The sequence below is a fragment of the Bison bison genome, unplaced genomic scaffold (genome assembly GCF_000754665.1).
Source record: "Bison bison bison isolate TAMUID 2011002044 unplaced genomic scaffold, Bison_UMD1.0 scf7180017864456, whole genome shotgun sequence".
In the NCBI taxonomy this organism is placed as follows: Eukaryota; Metazoa; Chordata; class Mammalia; order Artiodactyla; family Bovidae; genus Bison; species Bison bison.
In genome coordinates, this window is record NW_011495018.1 from 20,397,260 (window position 1) to 20,416,887 (window position 19,628).

General features: G+C 47.4%; 1 protein-coding gene across 1 annotated transcript in view; it reads right to left on the reverse strand.

Annotated features, from left to right (window-relative positions):
- Nucleotides 1-7,296: 7,296 nt before the first annotated feature.
- The window catches only part of DUSP5 (dual specificity phosphatase 5), a 17,764-nt gene continuing 5,432 nt past the window's right edge, over nucleotides 7,297-19,628 (reverse strand). The window contains exons 6-9 of the mRNA XM_010859595.1: nucleotides 19,553-19,623; nucleotides 14,822-14,970; nucleotides 11,555-11,774; nucleotides 7,297-8,793 (exon numbers count right to left, since the gene is read on the reverse strand). Coding sequence (XP_010857897.1) covers nucleotides 8,387-8,793; nucleotides 11,555-11,774; nucleotides 14,822-14,970; nucleotides 19,553-19,623 — 847 coding nt within the window. The 3' untranslated portion in view covers nucleotides 7,297-8,386. The remainder of the gene's footprint in view (nucleotides 8,794-11,554; nucleotides 11,775-14,821; nucleotides 14,971-19,552; nucleotides 19,624-19,628) is intronic.

Sequence of the window (19,628 nt, forward strand, 5' to 3'; positions counted from 1 at the left end):
GCCATGAAATTAAAAGACGCTTACTCCTTGGAAGGAAAGTTATGACCAACCTAGACAGCATATTCAAAAGCAGAGACATCACTTTGCCAACAAAGGTTCGTCTAGTCAAGGCTATGGTTTTTCCTGTGGTCATGTATGGATGTGAGAGTTGGACTGTGAAGAAGGCTGAGCGCCAAAGAATTGATGCTTTTGAACTGTGGTGTTGGAGAAGACTCGTGAGAGTCCCTTGGACTGCAAGGAGATCCAACCAGTCCATTCTGAAGGAGATCAGCCCTGGGATTTCTTTGGAAGGAATGATGCTAAAGCTGAAACTCCAGTACTTTGGCCACCTCATGTGAAGAGTTGACTTGTTGGAGAAGACTCTGATGCTGGGAGGGATTGGGGGCAGGAGGAGAAGGGGAAGACAGTGGATGAGATGGCTGGATGGCATCACTGACTCAATGGACGTGAGTCTGAGTGAACTCCGGGAGTTGGTGATGGACAGGGAGGCCTGGTGTGCTGAGATTCGTGGGGTCGCATAGAGTCGGACACGACTGAGCGACTGATCTGATCTGATGCCACATGGATGAATCTTAAATGCATTATACTTAGTAAAATAATCCAGACTCAAAAACCTACATACTGTATGTTCCCATTTAAATGAAATTCTAGAAAAGGCACAATTAAAATGAAAGAAAACAGATGAGTGATTACCAAAGTCTGGGACAGGGAAGGAGGAGTAAACACAAAGGAACACAAGGAAATTTGGGCAGTGAGTAAAATAGTCCCATATCTTGATTATGGAAGTGTTACGTGACTGTACACACACATTTGTCAAAACCCAAATGGGTGAATTTTATACTATGGGTGAATTTTGTACTATGTAAGTTATACCTCTACAAAATTGATTTTTAAAAATTATGAGCATTGTTATTTAATTTCCATGTGATAGTGCTCTGAAGGGAAGGTATAGGTACATACCTATATGTAGGTATAGGCATTTAATATATGTAGAAGGGCATTTAATAAGGAATCCTGAAATCTGAGAAGGTTTCCCTGAGCAAGTGAAGTCACGAATGAGGCATAAGGAGGCCCATAAATGACCAGGTGAAGAAGGAAAGGGATGAAGCAGAGGGAGGCAGGTGTGCAAAGGCCCTGGGACCTAAATCCTTCCCACAGCAGACTTTCCAATAGAAAATCCACTTCTGCTTGCCCAACCCTCACACCAGTGGGTAGGTCACCATTGTAATTATTGTAATTAATCATCATGACCACTATTCATTGAGGACTTACTATGTCTTTGACCTTATACAAGGCAATTACTCCTCATCAGATTTACTCTTCAAAATTGTACCCACAAGGTAGATCCAATTAGTACTCTTTTTATGGATAAGATCTTTGAGGCTTAAGGAGATGGAGTAATTTGTTCCCATTCACATAGCTAGCAAGTGGCAGAGCCGGAATTCAAACTCAAGTTTTTTAAATTCCAGCCCTTGAGTTTCAAGAAACTGCTCTGCTTAACTTCAGTTAGACAATTGATTGGTTCTCCTCTCCAGACACCCAGGGACGGGGGAGCCTGGTGGGCTGCCGTCTGTGGGGTTGCACAGAGTCGGACACGACTGAAGCGACTTAGCAGCAGCAGCAGCCTCCCCAGACCAAACTCTACCACCTTTCCAAACTAGCCTCATATATCATAGTCTCCAACCCCTTCATTGCCCCTCATCTGTAAACATGCTAGTTTGTCCATGTCCCACTTGAAAATTCAGCTCCCAAATCTAAATAATGTTGGAAGAGAAGGCTTTGTAAAGTTAAGGAATTATTACAATGAGATCACTTGAAACCCTGTTCTGAAGAACAAATAGATTTCGTAGCCTTATTTAAGGGATATAGACATGGAGACAGATAACTGAGAATCTTTTGAATTTTCTTTTCTGGAAAGTAGTGTTATGTAGGGAGAGAGTATGCCCTTGGGAGTCCAATGCAAGCTGGGTATCCTGGCTTTGACATTCACAGGCTTTAGCTATGTAACCCTTGGACTAAGTTTATAACCTCTCAGTTTGCTTATCTGTAAAAGAGGGCTAACAGTATTATTCTTGCAAGATTTCTGTGGCTCTTAAACGAGAGAACATATGCAAAATGATCAACATACAGCCTGCCAATAGTAAGTGCTTTTTTAAAGGTCCTAAGCTGTTAGATTCCCTAGGGTCTGGCAGCTACGCTTCCTGATTTTAAGTCTACTGTTCTTTTCCTCCTGGGCTGGAGATAAACTATTTTCACCTTCCTACCCTAGAGATATATCTGAGGCTTCACTCTGGGAGGTTTATTTCTCTCAAGCAGCACTTTCATTCCTGGTTGCTGGGGAAGCCCAGAATGTAAGCATAGGGATGCTTCAAGGTTCTATTTTAAACTCCCACCTAGTAACTTCCAGGTTTCTATAAACTTTATAAGCAAATGGGGGTGGATATGTGGGCAGGAAGGGATCAGACCTACCACTATAAATGAATACTACCAAGAGTTTAAATTTAGATACCCTGATTGATAATATGAGGTCATTTACGAGAGGTAGGACAAAAGGGGTAGGGTTGAGTTTTACTGTGCCCAGGCTATCTGGTCATCTCCAAGGCCGCCTCATCCAACACTCAGTCTTTGGGCATTAATTAAATTCTTTAGTGGCAAGCTAGGCAAGTGTGTGGCAGGATATCCACCCTTTCTAACTGAAACTGCTCTGTCTACAAACCCTGCTCAGGGAGTCTGAGGTAGGCAGGTCTCTGAACTTAAGAGGAAACTGACTGGTGCCAGGGTGGACACCTGACCCAAGGGCAGCCCACCCATAGACTGACAAGTGACCAATGAGGTGATGTGGTGACATGGACTCTGACCAATAGGATAGCAGTAATTAAATCTAGGAACCGTGTTTCCTTCAGGAGTGGTAAGGGATTCAAAAGTGGCACCTGGGGTTAACATGCTTATGAGCTTATGTGCAGAGGATAGCTTGGGCTTTGAGAGAGCTGGAAAGAGCAACTTCTGGTTCTGACAGCATTTATTTCCCAGCTTGTCATTCATTCACTCCTTCATTCAACCAATACTTATTGAACACCTACTATAAATCAGGCCCTGCACTAGATCCCTCTTGAAATTCAATATAATCTTTGTTCTCCTGGTGCTTCTTATCTGAAGACAAACATTAATAAAATATAATTACAGATAAATGAATATTTCTTAGGCTTCGATAAAATGTGAAGAAAAGCTAAAGGTAGGAAGCTATGAGAGACTGAATGGGAATGTCTGACCTAGTTTGGAAGTCTGAGAAGTCTTGCTGGGAGAGGTGACATTTGAGCTGAAACGTGAAGGACAAGTAGGAGTTATTTAATTGAAGGGTGAATTTAGGGGAGAAATGTGTTCCAGGCAGAAGAGCCAGTATGAACAAAAGAGGCAGGAGGGAGCATGACTTATTGAAAGGACTGTCATAAAACCACTGTGGTTGGAGTAGAGTGCAGCTGGACATTAAATGCCATTTGTATCTATACACAAAATGTCTTTTTTTTTTTTTTTAATGTGGCCTGAGGAGACTGTCTTCCTTGGACACAAAAGTTCAATGGCAAAAGCACTTGCTGTATATCCCAGGTGCTGAGAGGGGTGCGAGATCAATAAAATAGCTTCATCCTGGGCTCTGCCATTTACTAGCTATGGGACCTAGGGCAGGTTACCTAGTATCTCTGAGGATCAGTTTATGCATCTGAAAATAGAGACAATAAAAGCATTTGTACAGGGAATTCCCTGGTGGTCCAGTGGTTAAGACTTCACCTTCCAATGCAGGGGCTGTGGGTTTGATCCCTGGTCAGAGAACTAAGATCCCACATGACTCCATAGCCAAAAAACCAAAACATAAAACAGAAGCAATACTGAAACAAATTCAATAAAGACTTTAAAAATGGTCCATGTGAAAACCTTTTTTTTTTTTTTAAAGCAATTGTACAGAGTTTTGATGAGTATTAAAGAGACAAGATCTATATTCATGCCTAACTTGACTTGTGGCATATGATGGTGATTTAGTCGCTAAGTCATGTCCAACTCTTGCAAGTCCATGGACTGTAGGCCACCAGGCTCCCCTGTCCATGGGATTTCCCAGGCAAGAATACTGAAAGTTGCTCAGTTGTGTCCAACTCTTTGTGACCCCAGGGACTATAGAACCCATGGCATTTTCCAGGCCAAAATACTAGAGTAGGTAGCCTTTCCCTTCTCCAGGGGATCTTCCCAACCCAGGGATCTAACTTGCATTCCCTGAATTGCAGATGGTCTCCTGCATTGCAGGTGGATTCTTTATAGACTGTGGCATATAGTTGATAGTGCTTAATACACACTTTTGATATTAGCCAAATGACTGAGAAAGGACCAGGGCTCAATAAGAACTTGCTACTTTTCTGGACTATGGTGGGGGTGGAGGTGGGAGCAAGATTAATACAGTGTTCAGAACAAGGTAGTAAATGATGCAAGAGAACCTAAGGGATGAGCCAAGGCAGGGGTCAGATGGTAAGAACAGGTAAACACAGCCATGTGTCCATAGGCTGGCATATCCAGGAGCTCTGCATGCTGGGGATAGAGGGGAGAGGATGGAGGTGGAGCCAAGATGAGGGGAGCTGGGAGGGGGGCTGTGTGGGGCTGGGGACATGAGCACACCTTGAGAGGCCAGCTCCACTCTGGGACAGGAAGCCCAGTGAACAGTCATCAGTACTTACGAAGCCCTCATTCCCTCATTCCCCACTGAATCCCAGGTTCTAGCAGGTGCTCAGTGTGAAATGGACGCAGGGATGATAGTTATCTAGACACAGAGTCACATCCATCACGGGCAGTGTGTGGGGGTCAGAAGCATCTGCACTGTGGCTTTGAGCAACCACAGGGCCAGGGCTCCCCCTGACCCCATAGAAGGTCACCAGCATCAGCATTCAGTGTTGAAAGTAAGGGACAGTGCCTGAGATTCTAAGACAAGACCTGGAGCCAGGCCCTCGTCGTGGGGTTTGGGTTCTGGACAAGATTTATTCCAAAAATACAGAACTTGGCCAGACTTACTGAGAAGGCAAAGATTTATCCAGTCCCATGGATAAATCCTTCAGAGAGAGATGGAGAGTAGCAACACTGGAGGATGTATGGCCTTCTCTCCATGTGTATTTATATATCACCTCAACCCATAAATGAATTGTGGTATGTTTAATATTCATTACTCAAGGGTTATTCTTTTTTTAAAGTCACTGGGGCAATGGAAGCAAAGAAAAATACAGTTGGAAAATTTTAATGGAAACCAGGTGGAGTCAATACCCAAAACATATGCCATAAAGTCCTATAAAATTGCCAGAGGTAGGCTAAACATTTGGGTCTGAACAGCCTGGTGGCCTGAGCAAGGAGGGAAACAGGGGCAGTCACCAGCTATGGGGTTGGGAAGATAAACCACCACCAACTCATGCGGCCTTCCAGGGTGCTGAGACCTGGCGTGCTTTTTCCCTGGGTCCTCACACGAAGGAACGCAATGGGTACACGGGGTTCCGGTGAGCACACTGGTGTGAGCTGCTCTTACACTTCCTGCCCCTAGGTCAGGTCGGGCTCAGGAGCCAGGGTAGACCTGAGGAGCTCACCCTCAGAATCAGCTGGCAAACAGCTTAGAGAATGAACATTTCTATTCTCCCAGACACATCTCCTCCTGGAGCACTGCTGCAGACCAGCAGAGGTGTTGCTTCAAAACCTGGGGATGAAGGAACTGGACCACACCAGCTTTAATTCCGCATCTGGCACCGGAAGCCCGTGTAAAGTTGGCTTTGGCAAAAATGGAAGGGTAATTAATAAGGAGACTGGTAAGGGAGTGAGAGTTACAGAACCATCCCCAGCTGTGGGGCTTCACTTGGCTTCCCCGCCAGTGACTCACGGGCTTATGAGCAATCCTCATATGCCTGATTTAGAGGACTTACTCACCCTTCAGAGAAAGACCTTAATGCAATAAAGCAAATGTCAGCAAGTGGGACGCGGCTTAGCGTATCACCCCAGCCTGCACCCAGCTTCCCCCTCCCTGCCTCTCCCTGCCTGAGGCCCCTCCAGCCACTCAGCACCTGGACAGACTCACACAATGGGACACATTCCAGGGCTGAACAGAGGCTCAGAGATACGAAAGCAGGGAGAGACCTCAGGTGGACCAAGCCCTAACATCTAGTCCAGCAAGATTATAGATTAGCTCTAAAGCACTAGACTTGGGGCAGGGTGAGGGTTAGAAGCCAGGATTTCCCTTCCTGTCCAGTGCTCTTTCCTCCGTTGCTTCCTCTGAAAGCCCTGGTTGGATTATGTAAATGCTGAAGGTAAAGCAGCTTCCCCAGTAGGGGTGACATTCTTACCTGAGGTCTTTCCAAGGAATCTGTGGGGAAGGAAAGTTCTGTGGGGAGCAAGGCCTCAAGCAAAGCTTTTGAGGTGAGACATTTAGGAAGTGCTATTGGCTTGGATGCCAGCTTGCTATTTGCGGACATGGCACCTGCTGGGGGAGCTGGAGGCTTTGGACACCCCATAGTCAAGGAGTATGGATTCGAATCCGTGTCGGGAATGTGTGATGTCAATCCCAGTCAGTTTCCTGTTCCTCATGATTAGGAAACAGTCCCCAAGAGTAGGCTGGAGCAGAGGCATAAGCCATGGGGATAAGCAAACATTGCCCCTTCCCTCCTCCACCACACAGAGGACACTACTCAGAAGGCAAGCTGATTCAGCCTTGGATTTAAACCCACTCATGGAAGGATTTACCTAGGAACTCCTCAGGGAATTATCTGTAAGAATTAATCCCAAGAGTAAAAAAGAACAAGCATTTAAAGCAAACCTTCACTTCATTCGCTTATTTGTCCCTCGGTCATTTTTCCATACTTTTCTGAGAGTCTGCCATACGCAGGTACCGGGGAGAAGGCTGACCACAAGCTTGCCACTCAGGTTTGCTGCCATCAAGGGTCTCAGGTTCTGAGGAACTTTTGGGACCATCTAGCTTAGTTCACTCATTTCATGGATGAAAAAGCTGAGGTTCAAGTTGAACTCTACCTGGGGCTTAAGGGAGTGAAGAGCTCAGGGTGGATAGATGCTCTGACCACCTCCCCATGTGGCCTGGATCTAAGAATTCTCTTGCAAGCAAACTTAGGAAAGCCTCCCAACTGGAAAGCATTGAGTAGACAAACAGCCTCATGCCTGCACACTCACCACCATCACCTTAAGAGTTCATTTGGATAGAGCCCAGAAAAGTAGGCTGGGTCCCCACCTCAATGTACCCCTGCCTGAACTCATCAACGTGAAGAAGCACTTTCGTTCTTTTTACTATTTTTATTTTGTACTATAAAAAAAAAACGACAACCAGTAACATACTGCTTTTCTTCACATTCATATGGATTTTAGGAAATTATTGCCTTTTCCCCTGGAGAAATAACCTATAGACAAAAAAAAAAGTAGTACCACATTGAGAAATCTGCAAATCCGAGAAGTCAACAGCTTGAAGACAACCCCCAGGGGCAGGGAAGAACACAAGTGTCATCAGAGACGAGACAAGCACATATAAAGACAGCAAGCTGGGCTGACGACCGTTGCAATGCCACTGACCCAGGAAGTGGGTACCCTTTCTCTCTCGTGGCACCCACTGCCACCACCTCAAACGGGTGATTTTTGGTCTATGGTCTAAAACTCTTTTCAAATGACACAAGAGTTGCTTTGAGGAGAGGTGCAACGAGAAAGGTTCAAGTATGAATAAGAATCATGCCCAAGTCCAAAGTCAGGGAAGAACCCACAGTGAGAAGGAAACCGGAAGTGTTCCCGTCTCGCTACTTCACCCAGCTGACTCCACCTGATCCAAGACAGAGTCTCAAAAGCATCCGAGGGTTCAAATCGGCATATACTTCATGTCCCTAAAACCCTGCAGGGTTACTTTCCTGACTAGGTGGTGATCAGCTTATGCCCTGAAGCAACAGAGACAGATATAGAGACTGCCAAAATTTAAAAAAAAAAAAAAAAGGTGGAAATTGTGCTTCCTTCAAAATGAATTGGCTTCATGACTGCCTTTTCTCCTGGTCTAGCAACAGCTTTCTCCCATGTTGCTGCAGGTTATTTATTGCCTTATGCTTGAAATGAAAAGGCGAATTTTGAGGTGCAAAGACTGGGCAGTCCTGAGGGCGGGGGTCTGGAAGTACAGTAGTCAGCACGCACTGTGCTCTCATAATGGCTTGGCCTTCCTTCAGTCCCGAGGTCAGTCTCAAGTTTGTCTGCAAACCTAGTGACCCCTTCGCTGTCCTACCAGGACAGCAGGACAGGGTGAGGTCTTCAGTATTGCACAGGTGTGAAATGTCCACGAGTCAAAATACAAAATCACAGTTGTTCTTGGGGCTGGGCTGGCTCCCCCAGCTCGGGTTTAGCAGGATGTGGCTGTGGCCAGGGGGCTCCGGCTGAGCTCTGAGGCTGTCGAGTGGGTGGGCACCGGGGCCAGCACCGAGGTAGGGAATGTGCAGTATGAAGCCTGCACATCAGGGCTCAGTGTCTGCAAGTGGGCGAGGAATGAAGGGCCGGCTGCCTCTCCTTGGCAGGAGGGAGCCTGAGGGGCGGGCGCAGAAGGCAGGATCTCAGACTCATACTGTAGGAGCTGGCCCATGAAGCCAAAGTTGGGCGAGACCACACTCCTCCTCTGCTTGATGTAATCAAAGGCTTCCTTCAGGTGGAACTGCTTGGTCTTCATGAGGTAAGCCATGCAGATGGTGGGCGAGCGGGAGATCCCAGCCTCACAGTGAACCAGGACCTTGCCTCCCTTTTCCCTGACACAGTCTGGAAGAAAGAAGAGACAGTGGGACTGAGTTGGGATGAGGACTCAAAGGCAATTGGGTTTAAAAAAAGTGACTTTAAAAAAAAGTGACCTAGTTATCAAGTCTCATCATGTCTGCTCAACAGCAGTGGTCCCACAGTAGGCTTCTGCCAGTCTTTAATCCTCACTGGCGAGGAGAGACCTCGGAGTCCCACTGATGTCCATCCCTCTGTAGGACCTACACAAACCTTAGTTTGTCAGGGTACTTGCACAGGTTCTGCCACTAGAGAGGCTCTAGACCTGGAGTAACCCCTTCCTGGGGATGCCATCTTAACTTGGGTTTCACAAATGGGTTTCAAGAAGGCTTTGGGAATATCTTTCAAACTGCATGCAAGTTTTTACTGCACATTCACATTTTTCTGAGAGGCTCAAAGACTGACTTGGAAAAGCAATTCCTGTCTCTCAGGGTCTGATTCTAATGGTGATAACCTAGTCCCCATCCTGGGAGAGGCCTTCCAGCCTCCCCGGGCACCTTGTTTGGCTATGCCAGGGCGCAATGCTTGGCTCAGCTCCCAGGGTTCCCACCAATGAAACATACAATAAATAGTGTGCAGCCGCTAATTATAGCCTTGGCTAAGTGACGCTTACGAGACGGAGGATATAAATGGCTTTGGCAAACTCCATCTTGCACAACAACGGGAGTTGCTGCTATAAAGCTACCACCGTCAGTTAGCATGGTTTAGCTCAGTTTCACAAAGGTGGGGGGCGGGGGCGGGGTGCCCTCCTTTTCTGTTCTACTCCTACCCCAAAAAGAGCTCTAACTGTTAAAAATGGGCAGGGGTAAAAGGTTAAGCATATATACACATCAAATTAAAACCACAAAAAAGAGTCTTTCCAATTCCCTCTTTTGCTAGTGAGGAAACAATTACATCACAGGAAGTTAGACATACCTGGCACTATGTCAGGCCACCAAACGCAAAAACATTTAAGATTTTGAAAGGCCAATAAAAGTCAGCCCCCTTACCCACCTCCTTCCTCATGTTTAAAAAAGGTTTGCAGCTGCATCTCTAAGATCTAAAAGATCATGTTTCTGAGCAGTCAGGAAGGATCCCTTGAGTTTCCAGAATGAAAATCTCAAAGGATGCCCCATGATAGTTCCTTAGAGGTGCCCCCAATATAGTCTCTGATTCCAAAGGAAAAAAAAAAATTGTAAATTAGTTCAAAGGGGACTCCAAGTTCCTAGGATTACAGGGTCATGACTCCACAATTTTCTTCTGCTCCTCCACTGGCCTCCTTGTCATCCAGCTTTTAGTTGGCCCAGAGCCAAATCCCAGAAACCAAAGAGCCTACAGAACATTGCTTCTGGATTCCATTCCATCCCTCGGGGCTTGCCTTCCATGTGGCCCTTGGAAAGGGTCAGTGCGAGCATGGTTTGGCCTCAGTCCCTCCCTCCTTCAGCAGGGGGAGGGGTCTGGGGAAAAGTAGCTCATGTGCGTTCAGAATGCTGTGGGTTTGTGTGCTTGTGTACACAACAGACACAATACACACACCAGATGGGGAGGGAGACATCTGAGAAGTGATGGGGGCTGTTTCATGACCTCACTGAGAAGCTATCTAGGTAATTAAATAACAGGCTGAAGGGCAAGGCATTCCCAGGGACAGGGAGAACAAGTCAAGGATTTCCCACCCTGAGCCCATCATTTCAGCTGCCCCTCGGAGGCTCCAGAGGAACCATCTCAGCCCAGAGGCTCAGGGGCCAGGGAGGGCAGGCTCAGCCTTTTGCTTGCAGTGAGTTTCTCGGTGGGTTTCCATGGAGTAGAAATTGTGTGTGATGAGCAGAGGGCCCACCACGTGGCAGAAGAGGGGAGCCCTTTAATGGCTCCCTGCACTAAGATATCACTGCTACACTCAATACCAGCCTTTCCCCTCCAACATCCCTCACAGCCAGAAGCAGGAAGACCGCTGCTCAGCTTCAACAGCTGTGCAACGTTAAAGGGGAAAGAGGACTCTGGAAAGGGAAGCAAGTCCACAAGAGTGGGGAGTGGTGCCCAGCCTAGTCCCCAAGGGAGATGGATGGGAGAAAAAGATGTCAAATGAAAGAACAGTCCAGTCTGCCCTGAGGAGTTGAAATCCCAAGGCCCAAAAGCCCTTTCTAGGCAGAGGGACCAGAAGTTCCCAGGCCTACACAATGCAGTAAGTGATAACTACCTTACGGAACGTACAAAGGATGCAAAAAGATACCAACTTCTCTGTGCATAAAGCACGGAGCTTGAGTCGAGTGTTACTGTTAATCCAAAATGAGCTGAAAATGCAAAACAAATTGCCCCCAAAGCAGTTTGCCAAAAACCGTGGAAAGCTGCTGGGGCCCCGGGGGTTCAGTGCGTAAGTAATGCTCTCTCGATCCTTCTGTTTGCTTTTAAAAATATCCCAATCTACGTAGAAGCACAGTCTGCGTGGTTCTTTCCCTCCTCTGCGTCCCTGGCATGCAGCATCACTCATGCACGCACTCTGCTTCCCATCCATCCAGAAACACTAACAGAGCGGTAGTGAGTACTGCCTTAAGATGATATTAACTAATACATTTATCCTGCAAATTAAAGCTCCTATTAAACAGCAGCTCAAATCCTCCCCTCTGTCGTTCTGAGGTGGATCTCTTCTTGGCTCCCACTTGTGGTGGTTGCGCAAACAAGATGCTTTTCTTCTCAGCGATGGGGTGACCTCCATCAGTACATCAAAATCCAAGAACAGCCCCCCCCCCAAATAACTGAGGACGGCGGCACGTACCGATGAAGTCTATTGCTTCTTGAAAGTGGGAGCTGATGTCAGCTGCACTGCTGTCTTCCACAGGGATCCATTTGTAGTGTAGGTGCATCGTGCAGGCCTCGGAGGTCCGCCGGGAGACATTGAGCAGGGCTGTGATGTGCAGGTTGGCAAGGAACTCGCACTTGGATGCGTGGTAGGCACTTCCAAGGTAAAGGAACGGAAGGATTTCAACTGGGCCACCCTGGAAGCAGGGGCAAAGGACAACCAGGAAATATTGATCAGCTTGCTCTTTGGGGAGAAGAAAGAAAACAATCCTGACCCATTTGTTTTCAATTCGGAGGTTCCCTCTCTGGTTCCCAGGTAGAGAGTTGAGAGCAGGGCAGTTTAACCAAGAGTTTGGGTAGAGCCTCCATCCTGGTAAACTCTCTACCCTATGTCACTGCCTTGGGACTCAGGGACAGTAAATCCCACACAGCTGAGATTTTCATTTCCTTACATATATCGAGGTGGAGGGAAATGTTGGCAGCCCTTCTAGATTGACAAGGATGAGAAGCAGGGTGGGGTGGTGGAAGACTTGAGAAGACCATGTTGAAGTTCTAGCTGCCCCATGAGTGCCAGGCCAAGGCCTGAACCTTGGGGGCAACCTCGATTTCCTTCTAGAGCCCCATCCTTTACAGTCTTGACCTTGGATGTAATGTGTTTCATCAAACCTAGGACACTGTTGATCCTAAAAGGCATTTGGATCTAACACCAAAACGTGCCTCCCACTATCCCCAAAAGTATACGTCTCAGAAGTGAAAATAACCACTATCTATCCGAAATCCTCAGATAAGGAAAAGCTGTTAGGCCATGATCAGAGGCTTGGTCTTTTTTTGTTGTTTTTTTCTTAGCTATGCTGCTCAGCATGTGGGATGCAGGATCTTAGTTATGCTGCTCAGCATGTGGGATGCAGGATCTTAGTTCCCTGACCAGGGATCAAACCCACGTCCCCTGCAGTGGAGGCATTGAGTCTTAACCAGTGGACCATCAGGGAAGTCCCAGGCCTGATCTTTAGTTGAGCTGAGTTTTGCTGAGAGATGCTTACATCCTTACCCTTTTGGGAGACAACCTATACCCGAGGTTTCTAGTTACGAAGGATCCAAAGAACCAGAGACCATCTACCCTGAGGCAAAGCTAAAAAGAACTGCTGGCTAATCAGACTCTGGCAGTCTCAGCATTTCCAGGGTGGCCAGAAAAGCTATCGTTCCACAGCTTGAACAATGGGAGCCCGGGATCTACAGAGAAAAACACTGAGCTGGGGTGACGGTGGCTGTGTCTTTGGCCGCCTTTCTCGTATCATCCATCCGTTTCCTGTGTTTCCATTTCCTGTCCTGGAATAAAAGTGGAATGGAAACTCTCTGCCAGCCCCATGGTAGGGAAAGGGGCAATGGGATGAGGGCCGGCAGAAGAAGGCAGTTCTCAGAATACTCCGCATGGGTGCCGGCTTTTCCTTTCCGGAGATGTCGGGTGTTTAAGGCAAAGGCCAGTTTGACCACTTGAAAGAAACTTAAAGTGATTTTACAAAATGTAGTAATAGTAACAACCAGTACTTTTGCTAGCTGGCCCCTGGGCTTAACATTTAAGATGTAACTACATAGACGTCTCCCTCTCTTTAGAGATTGGAAAATGCTGCCACACCAGACCTGGGATCCTACTCAGTTTCTCCTGGAGTTTAGCCCGACCAACACCCCTGAAACCATATTTCTTTCCTTTTTTGAATCTTCTTCTTAGACTCAAGAGGAAGAAACCAAAGGGCTTCAGAAACCTCAAAGGTTAACACGACCTCCCCCAGCTTTTCTCAAGGCAGAAGCACTTCTAAGAAGTAACACTAGGGGCTTCCCCAGATGAGTCTTGGAGACACTTCAGGGCCTCCCCCGGTTCTTGCTTGGCCAAAGAGCTGCTGCGCTTTCACAACATCCTGCAAATTCTCATTTCTCTTTCACTTTCTGAGAAAGGGAGGGGGGAAAACACCACCCAAACAAACAAACGCAAATGGAAATCCAGCTAAGCCGGATGCCCACGGCTTGAAAGCCCAGGGTTCATAATACTCTGTAATTTTAACAAAGGAAAACAAACAAAATAATAACCTTGGCACCTCGCCAGGCGAATAGGTTTCCTGACCAAAGATTCCATTCAAGGAAAAGCCACCTGGCTGAACTTGGAAGTCTATCCCCAGGGGGCAGAGCTCTGCTCATGGCAGGCAGCTGGCATCTTAGGTAGTAGCATCTAGAAGTCTTCCTTCTTATGATTTGGGTATGTTCTTATTTTGTGTGAAGAACCTAAAAAGTTCCTCCTACCAAGTCAGGTACCTAATGGAATGACCTTCTTCCAAAAGAAGGCAAGTGGCAAACAGAACAGGGTCCTAAAAAGGACCAGAGCAAAGGATGAAAAGAAGGGAGTTCTGAGCTTAGTGCTGCCATGAACCGAGCAGCAAAAACCAATCACCCACGAGCTGTGACAGTTTTTCCCTCTATAAAATGGGAAAGTAGGTTTTGACCTCTGGTTTCTGCACATCTGGGTCCTTGCTTGCTTCCCTCCCCCTCCCCCCATTCCTCCTGCATCATAGGTAACCCCCTAGCTGAGCTGTCCACTTTTTTTGCCTTTAGTGGGTTGCCAGAAAGTACAACTCTAGGAAGGGAAAAAACCCACGTGTTTGTAGACACATGAAATCCTCTAGTGTCTCTTGATCTCTGGTTTCAGAATTTATGGAATTATAAGCATCAGAAACCCCTAAAGGAAGCTGCATAGCCTTCCAAACAGTAGTTTCTCTACAACCCTCCCCCAATCTTCTTCCTTCAGTTAAAAATGCCAAGACACGCCTTTACAGGTACCGGGTTGGTTTGCAGAAACTGCAGAGCGTGAACAATTACACAGAAGACCAACACAGGAAGCCTGAATGTCATCTCTGAAAACGTCTTCAGGGAAACCTAAACTGCTATTTCGATGCTTCTCTGCACCTCCCAGGCCAGCTAACAATAATATATCTTTCACTTCCCCTTTTCCCCAGAAGCCACCAAGCATCCTGAAGCGTGTTTGCTCTTGACAGCTTATTTGCTGGAAGGAAGCCCATGTACTCTTGGATGGAAACTCAAGTTGGCAAGCAACAGAGGTTCTCCAAAGCTAGAGACCTCTGCCAGCTCCCTGATCCACAAAAGAACCAACCAATGTTAGTGATCAGGGAGAGGGAGAGCCAGGGTGCTGTGCAAGGAACAGAGCCAGGGGCCTGGATGGCACTTCCACACCACGTACCTGGTCATAGGCCGGCCTGTAGCTGATGTTGAGCACTGATTTCCCACACTGACTGATGAGGGCTCTCTCAGTTTCAACCTTCTCTTGTGAAATGGGTTTTACATCCACACAACACTCAGGATATTCTGAGTAGAAAGTCTCATATCCCCCTAAAAGACAAAAATAAAAAAGCAAGAGAGATATAAGTACTGACTTTTTTTTTTTTCAGTCTGTGAGAAAATGCCTAGAATTGATCAATACCCTGAGAGTGGAATATTAAAAAAAGGTATTAAGTCACTATACATTCTGGTCTTATAAAAAAAACTGAGCCAAAACAAGTAATAGTTTTAGAATAGAAATGGGCTCCACAGACAAACACATACTCACTCTCTCTTTCTCTCCTAAAAAGCTACAGTTCAAAGGCAATGATTAACTTTTAATGTCTATCAGAAGAAGCTTAAGCTGTGAAAGGAAATATATCTGACATCTGGCAAATATTAACCAAACCCCTCCAGACAACAAAAGCCATTTTCTCATATTTATCTAAAATTCAGGTGTGATTATGCAGAATTTCATTAATTCTTGAAAGAAGCTCCTAAACTGGTCTGTTTCATCCATAGCCAATCAGCTCTAAACAGGATTATAGATGAAACCCCCTCTATAAGGGAATGGGGTCTTACATGAGGTTTTAACCTCAGGGCCATAAAATAGCCCTGCCCTTTCTCCTTCCCAAGGTGCTAAGAACACTGCTGACAGTCCTCTCCACAGGTCCAGTGTAATCAATCTAGTTAATTACCTTCTAAACCAAGCTAGAGGAATGAGGCCTTCTGAACTTAATTCTTATCTCCACCCCCAACCCCCGCTGCTTTCCCCTTGATGGCCACCTACTCTCCCCTTTATTATTACCCTCCCCTCCTGAACTTTCTCCCCAGCTACACACGCCCTTGTGTGTGCATACACACCCTCAAACTGATAAGTCAACTACCCACAGGCATGATTCTATAAAAATCCTAACTACATTTAAACTTCTCCAATTGGATCACTTAAGGTTAGAACTACTCTGACCAAATCAGAGAAACTTGAGGATGTAAATTCTTGGGCCCATACAGGAAGTGGGGAGAACCAAACAAAAAAACTGGCCCTAAAGCCTGAGAATGCCAAGTGCTGCTGGGTGACTAGGCCAGCCTCGTGTGGGGAAACCCCCTGCTTCCACTCCAAAGGGACCTAAGCCATTTCCTAGAGCCTCCAGAAAACCTGCTTCTTTTTCCAGAGAATTGGGGTCAAAACATCACTTTTTTTTGGCCACACTCTGTGACTTGCAGGATCTTTAGTTCCTGGACCAGGGATTGAACCTGGGCCCTGGCAGTGAAAGTGCCCAGTCCTAACCATTAGACTGCCAAGGAATTCCTTCAACCATCACTTAAAGAAGCATTCTGAGACCATATATTTTTTTTCCCAATGGCCCCCTTTTTTTCCTTTTGTCTTTTGGTGCTGTGATAGCCCCACAGTGGAGCACATGGTGGCTTTTTTAAACCCCTGCCATAGGCAAATGGTTAATGGATTACTCGGCAGTCTCCAGCTCTCTTTCAGAAGCTGCGGCCAATTCCTAGAATGAATCATCTCGCCATTACTGCTTCCTCTCAGCGTGCTGGAACTGCCCCCGCCCCCACCAAGCACACCCAAATCTCCCGTGTGGTCACTTCAACAAATAGCCACCCGGGCATCCCCAGATGAGCTTCCGGACCTCCACAATGACCAATTTCCCGGTCATGCTGACAGGTCATGCCGGAGGGCGGCAGAGGTGGAAAGTTTGGAGTTATCTGTGGCTTAGTTTCCCCTCCTTCACCACCACTGCCTCCACCCCCTGCACGGACCCTCAGCTTCCTCCGAAGAGGTGTCCCTAGTAAGCAAAGCACTTCTTGTGCCTCAACATTTTCGTTTCTAGGAGACACAATGAGTGATAGGGGACAGGAATCTGAAGTAAAGAGGCCCAGGCCCTCTCAAACTCCAGCATGAAGCTTGGGAAAGAAAAGCCTTCAGGTCACCCCATCTCTTGGCTTTAAATAGAGCACTTAAAAGAGCTGGCTGTTAGGAGGACCGACAGGAGGTGCGGGTGTGGGCTGGGTCCTGCTTGCCTGTTGACAAAATATGGCAGGCAGACAAAGAGTCTCAGTGTGACGAGAGACAGATAAACAGGGTCCTGCCTCTTCAAGTTGGGGTCAGGAGTCCTCCAGATTAGATGGTCTCTGTCTTTCACCCACTCCCATCAGAAGGGTGGAGAGATGGAGCATTCCTCTCTGGTGCCTCACTTGAGATGCAAGAGCTGTAGCAACTCTTGGCTGCTTCAGTTGTCTTCAGAGTGGTTCTGAAGACACTCACTCATTGATCACCACTGCAATACCAGGGGAGTTGAGCAGAGAAAGAGGATGGACACTATCTATAAAATACACATTGACAATGTCATTTGGTCAGTTCATTTTAGTGGGGGGGGGTGTGTGTGTGTGTGTGCAGAAGGCATTGACAGAAATGTACAAGGCATTGCCCTCACGATCTGAGATGCCACTAGATCAAAAACCTGAGCTCCTACCTGGACATTAGTTAGGTGAAGAAATTATTTTCTTGGGCAACAACTTAAAAGTTCAGCATTGTTGTAAGGCTAAGTATCAAGCAATTTCTACTGAAATTTAAAACAGACATAAACTGTGACCTAGCGATTCTCATAATTTTACCAGAAGATAGTGCACACACAAAAGCATTTGGACAGAGATATACTCTCCCAGTTCAGTCACTCCGTTGTGTCCGACTCTTTGTGACCCCATGAAGCACGCCAGGCCTCCCTGTCCATCACCAACTCCCGGAGTTCACCCAGACTCATGTCCATCGAGTCAGTGATGCCATACTCTCCCACACTGCTTCAAATTCTAAGGCATGAAGCAATCTACTTACTGGCTATCATCAGGGGATGAGTTTAAAAAGTGAATAGGACATGTATGCTCTGATATGGACAAGTCTCTCAAAATCTAGTTAGGTGAAAGAGGCAGGAACAGGAAATATACAAAATAATTCTATTTTTAAAAGATACTCATGGAAAATTAATTTATCTAAAGATGAACGAGAAATAGTTGACTGTTGCCTCTGGGGAGTGGAACTGGGTTCTAGGGTGTGCAGAAGATCCACTTTTCATTGTACAGCATGTTACTTTCATTAAAAATTTAAAAAAAAACATTTTTACTTGAGATGTGAGTCTACAGAGCTGCCTACTTCCTGTGGCAATAACTTTCAAATGGCTTGCACGGCCCCTTGGAGAGGGCTGGAGACCAGAGGTAGGACCAGAAGGGGTTTCCTGGAAGATATCTTTCATGCTGCTGGAGAGGTAGAAGCTTTCCCTGTACTCACAGCTAAGAAGAGACCAAAAAGGCTATCAGGAAGACAAATAAATCAGGGGCTCTGTGTGAAAGCTCTGCAGAGTTTAGAGGGCACTCTCCATCTCCTGGGGGCTGAGGCTGGGTGCAAGAGAAAGATCTTCTGCCTCTGGTGTCTCCCTAACAGGAATCAACTGGGGACAGACAGCCTGCAAGAGGTGCTAATCGAGGTGGGAACTGCCCCTGAATCTCTGGAATCTCCCAATCTGGAAGATGTAAAACTCCACACGTTGCACGGTTCTAAAACAGCGCCCTCACGCTCTCAGCTCACCGCACCTGAGTTCTGAATTCCAGCTATGTTATATCTCAAGGCGACCTCCCAGAGCTGGCTGGTATGAGTCCTCGTCGTCTCTTCCCTACAGGATAAGCCTTCCATACACTTGAGGTTAAAACGGACTCAAATAAAAGGCGGCAGCAATCACAGGAAGTGATACAGAAATCAATACTCTGTAATTTGACAGTAAATCACCCACCCACTAGCAAAGTCATCTCCCCCAGCAGGTGTAACGTGCAGACTGGTAAAGCAGCTACTGGAGGGTCTCAAACCAAATGCGCCGCAGTCCCCTTCACAAGCACCCTGTGGCCCCTCTCCTAGGTCCTGGCTCGCCGGCCAACCTGCCGCCCGCCCCCGGGAGACCGTGTTAGGTGCCCCAGCTCTGGCCCACGACCAGTCCAGGGGATGATCCCGGCGCGGGAGAGAGGTGAAAAAGAGTGAGAAGACTAAAGACTGTCAGCTCCAAATGGAGCTAGAAAGGCCTGGGAGGGGAGAAAGGGAAGCCGAGAAACAATAAAAAGCAATAAAATGAAATGAAAAGGAAGAGAGGGGAGGGACTCGCCAGGGTCAAAAAGGCAAGAGGGTCGATGAAGACACAGCCTAACATACGTTAATTGTCCAGGCGGGAGGAAAGGGGACACCGCGGCGCCACGCTCCTGGGGGGGTGGTGGCGACCCGCGGATCCCTTCAGATCTGTCCATCAGGAAGGCTCCAGAGCGCCGGCCCCAGCGAAAGACATGAAGCCGGCGCCGGGAAACCCGGCTCGTGCTGGGCGCTCCCTAACTGCTAAGAAGCAGCGCCCCCAGCAGCGTGCAGCAACCCCACTCCCCCGGGCAGCCAGGCCGTTAAACGCTTTCGAGGAACACAGGTGGGGACGGAGAAGCTGCGAGCGCTGACACCGGCCATGGCCTTCCCGGCGCACGTCAAGCCCCAGGGTGCAGAACTTCCCCGGCGCCAGGATCGAGGAAGGCGCCGGCGCCAGCAGGGGACCCCAGAGCCCGGGGCCGTCCTGTCGCGGTGGGGTGACCAAGGATCCGCGGCTCCGACGCAGCTCACCTTTGAGGAAGTAGACCCGCGGGCCGGCGGGCAGGCAGGCGAGCAGCGAGGTGAGCACGACGCGGGCGGCGCTCTC